At 34.7% G+C, this 3,843-nt stretch overlaps 1 protein-coding gene across 1 annotated transcript; it reads right to left on the bottom strand.

Annotated features, from left to right (window-relative positions):
* Positions 1-485: 485 nt before the first annotated feature.
* LOC140334647 (olfactory receptor 8D1-like) lies at positions 486-1,406 on the bottom strand. The gene has a single exon (XM_072416887.1). It carries the CDS (start codon positions 1,404-1,406, stop codon positions 486-488), a length of 921 nt encoding a protein of 306 aa, XP_072272988.1.
* Between the last annotated feature and the right edge of the window lie 2,437 nt (positions 1,407-3,843).

Raw genomic sequence — 3,843 nt, 5'->3', positions numbered from 1 at the left:
TTTGGGTGATAAATGAAGGGGACAACTATTGGTAAGCTACCCTGTATCTACCACTCCGAGCTTTGAGCTTCAGGTTACGAGTTGTGACCTCAGTTCTGATTTCCAGTTGGCTGCTTTACATTAAAATAGCTCTGCTCAGCTAGCAGAGTTATTACGTTTAGCCATTGTAGCAAAGGGACAGTCAGGGACAAGGTAGAGCTACAAGAAACAAGTCACATTTAACTGGTCTTGTTGAAGATGTTGCAAACCTTATCCAAGTAATTTCTCCAGTCCAAGCTGTTTGGAAATTACTGTAGCTAACTGCTATTATCTCTGACAGGTGTTTGGAATGAATAGATCTATATTATTGCAATGTTTGAAGTTAAGCTTCTGCTCTACATCATGGTATATTTCACTTGATATAGCTAGGCTACTACTACTGATATATATGTTATAAAAAAAACAAACACATTTTTTATGTCTACTAAAAACATTTTTTGTTAGCATTATGGTAACAATTTCTTCAAAGCATTTTTTACATCTTTGTTGCGTAGGCTGTATATGAGAGGGTTCAACATGGGAACCACTGTGGTGTAGAACACTGTAAAGATCTGTTCCAGTATCTCATATCGGTCTGATGGTGGCATCAAATACTCAGCTGTACCAGATCCATAGTAGATGGCCATGACAGTGAGGTGGGATGAGCAGGTGGAGAAGGCTTTTCTTCTACCGTCCTTAGATTTAATATGTAGTATGACTCTGATAATCTTTAAATATGACATCAAGTTGCATATAACTGGAATTAACACTAATACAAAACACTCTGCATACAAGACAATGTAAAACATTTCAGTCCCACCACAGGAAATGTTTATGAGTGCTTTAGCATCACAGAAGAACTGGTGAATTGTAGGAGAAGACCAAAAGAGCAGTTTAAGGATGGAACTGAAAAATAAAGATGAATGTAGGCAACCACTGATCCAGGTCAACATTATCAATAATATGCAGATCTTCTTGTTAAGTTTATGGTGATAATCTAAAGGGTGACAAATCGCAACATATCGATCATACGCCATTGTAAGTATAACCATGGCCTCATTACTATTTACTAGGAAGAAAATATACATCTGGATAAAGCATTGTGTGTAGGATATGGTGTTATTGCCAGAGAGTAAGATGTAGAGAAGATTTGGAACAATAGTAGTCGTGTAACATATATCAATTACAGACAGGTTGCAGAGAAAAAGATACATTGGGGTGTGCAAATGGAGATCCAAACATATCACTGTAATGATAATAAGGTTGACCATAATTCCAACACTATAGATTAATGCAAAGAAAACAATGTTAAATGTGTACAATTTAATGCCAGCGTTCATGAAGAATGGCAAAATGTAAAATTCGGGAATAGACGTATTGCTTTCCATGAGATGTTTCTGTACAGTTGTTCAGGCAGATGCTTGAATTCAGAGAAAAAATTTCAAAGATAAAATTTATAGATTTTCTGCATATACATGTACAGAAAAATGATGGCAATGATAAATATTCTTATTAACTCTTGGCTTGTAAATATAGATGGTAAATTAACAGGTTTCAACCATAGGAAGATTAAACTTTGAAGCAAATAAGGGGAACACAATTTCTAAATACAGTTAAAATAATTCAATAATAACTACAATATATGTATTTATATGTTTTAGACTAATACACGAATCATTACCAAAGCATTTAACTTTTATCATTTTATCACTAATTATTAGGTAAATGTTATCATTTTGTGATGCATCAAATCCATTAAGTTTTTGGTTCAATTCAAATTTAGCCTCAGGTTGTCTCTCAACTCCTGGGCTATCAAAGGGAAGTAAAAGTGAATTCCATTTGTAAGATGATAATTCCCTTTGCTCTATGAACATCCCATATTCCTTTAGTAAATGACTCCAGTGTTTTCATTCACTGTGCTCTCAAATTATACACACAAATTATTCATACAAATGTAGCACTCATCAGAAACATTCATTTGGCATTTTTCAGGTCAATACAGTCTTGTTTTACAGTCTTCTAGTACCTGGCTTTCCAAGTAGCCTGAAACAGCATTTGAAGAATATTAAGGTTTGATTTTATTGGATTCCAATGGCATATAAAGTTCCCAATAGAACCATGCCCTAAGCAAAACATCCTGAAGAAAGCATATGATTTCTTTCTTCATTTGGAGTTAAAATATAGCTAGAAAATGTTGTTTTAAAGTCATAAATGGGGTTAATTTAGCATCCCAAGTTAAACACAGTGATCAACAACATTTCTTTTCATTCACAACTTTTTATTCACAAATGTAACTTTTTTACCAGGCCCCATTTATACCTTCATCAGTGGGCCCCCATAGGGGGCAAAGCCTTCTCCCACAAGCTGTCCCTCAGATAGTTGTTGGGTTGGTTGGGAATATATGGTAGAAACTGCCTTTTTGATATAAGGAACCCCCAGATATTTGCCCCCAACCCTGAGCAGGGGTACATGAGTATTTTGTATATGAGTACATAGTATTATTTACTCATTTCCAAAAAGAAATAAGCAGAAATAAAAAAAAAAACACTTTGACACACTTTATTTTAATAAAAAAAAATTGTGCATACTTACCAAATTTCGTTACCAATGTTCTGAAATGTGAATGTAATGTCAATCACGTTGTCCAATATTGTAAATCCATCATTGCTTATGGTAAATGTCGATGTACACATTCCATTCCTGCTGCACAAATTACAGGTCCCCAAACCAGATAATAAAAAATATATATATATTAATAGAACAAACCACAAATGGCTAAAAAAGCATTGAATGTTCCGGAAAACAACAAATGCTCTGCCCAGCATTGAAAGTAATGGTAAATTATTCTCAAATTATTCAGCACTTACCTGAAATTTAAAAATTGCTCAGGTTTAAATGGTTAAAATTACTTTTCAATTTTAATATGCAAGTAACTATGTTATTCTCTAACTCCCGAAAAAAATTTCCTTGTGACTGGTTTACATTATCAATGCTTTAGATTTCACAAACTTACATGAAAGTATTATAAACAAACATATTTATACCATATAACAAATTACACTTGGGGGTTAGTTTATTAATGTTTGTGTCCACAGTTTTCACTGAAGATTTTATTTCTAATAGGTATTGATTAGATTTAGGAATCATTCATTTCCATTGAAAACACATGGTGACTCATTTATTAAAGTTCTCCAAGGCTGGAGAGGATTCAGTGAATCTGGGTGATCCAGCAAACCTTGAATGGGTCCAGAATTCAAAACATTTGCTAGCAAATAGCAAATGACTATGAAGAAATCCATTCCAAGTTTGCTGCATCACCCGGCTTCACTGATAAAAGTTTATTTTTTCCAGCCTAAGAGAGCTTTAGTAAATCAGGCACATGGACCTCAAAGGTTCTCCACAGGAGAAATTACAGATTCACTACTTTATAACTTTATGGACCCCAAAAAGTTGTCTAACTGAGGAAAATGCCTGAGCTGCCTGGTTTTAGGCTGGATGTTCCAGTGTGAATAGGATATGTGTGAGTGTGTGTTGGTGTAAAGGATAGCACATTGAGTGCAGCAAATTGTGAAGCCAGTTGACTTACCACTTTCTTTGGATTCGAGGAGGAAATCCGAACACCTGGTAACTAAAGAAACAGGGAGAGAATATGCAACCACTTAATTCAGGCAAATTTTATATTTTTCCTATCTGATATATGTGCAATTTCAGTGAATAAAATGAGGCCTTCAGAGAAACAGCAATTAGCATCAAGATATACTAATGTCCCAGGAGCAGATGCTTTCCCCTGGTGGCTGTTTAATACCCACAAATACGTTAGCACCA

Source organism: Pyxicephalus adspersus, chromosome 7 (genome assembly GCF_032062135.1).
Source record: "Pyxicephalus adspersus chromosome 7, UCB_Pads_2.0, whole genome shotgun sequence".
In the NCBI taxonomy this organism is placed as follows: domain Eukaryota; kingdom Metazoa; phylum Chordata; class Amphibia; order Anura; family Pyxicephalidae; genus Pyxicephalus; species Pyxicephalus adspersus.
The sequence above is the reverse complement of the archived record's forward strand: the minus strand, read 5'-3'. Positions and strand labels throughout refer to the sequence as shown.

Bases quoted from the DNA above. Each gene is read 5' to 3' on its own strand.
- LOC140334647 (XM_072416887.1), bottom strand. From the start codon at position 1,406: ATGGAAAGCAATACGTCTATTCCCGAATTTTACATTTTGCCATTCTTC.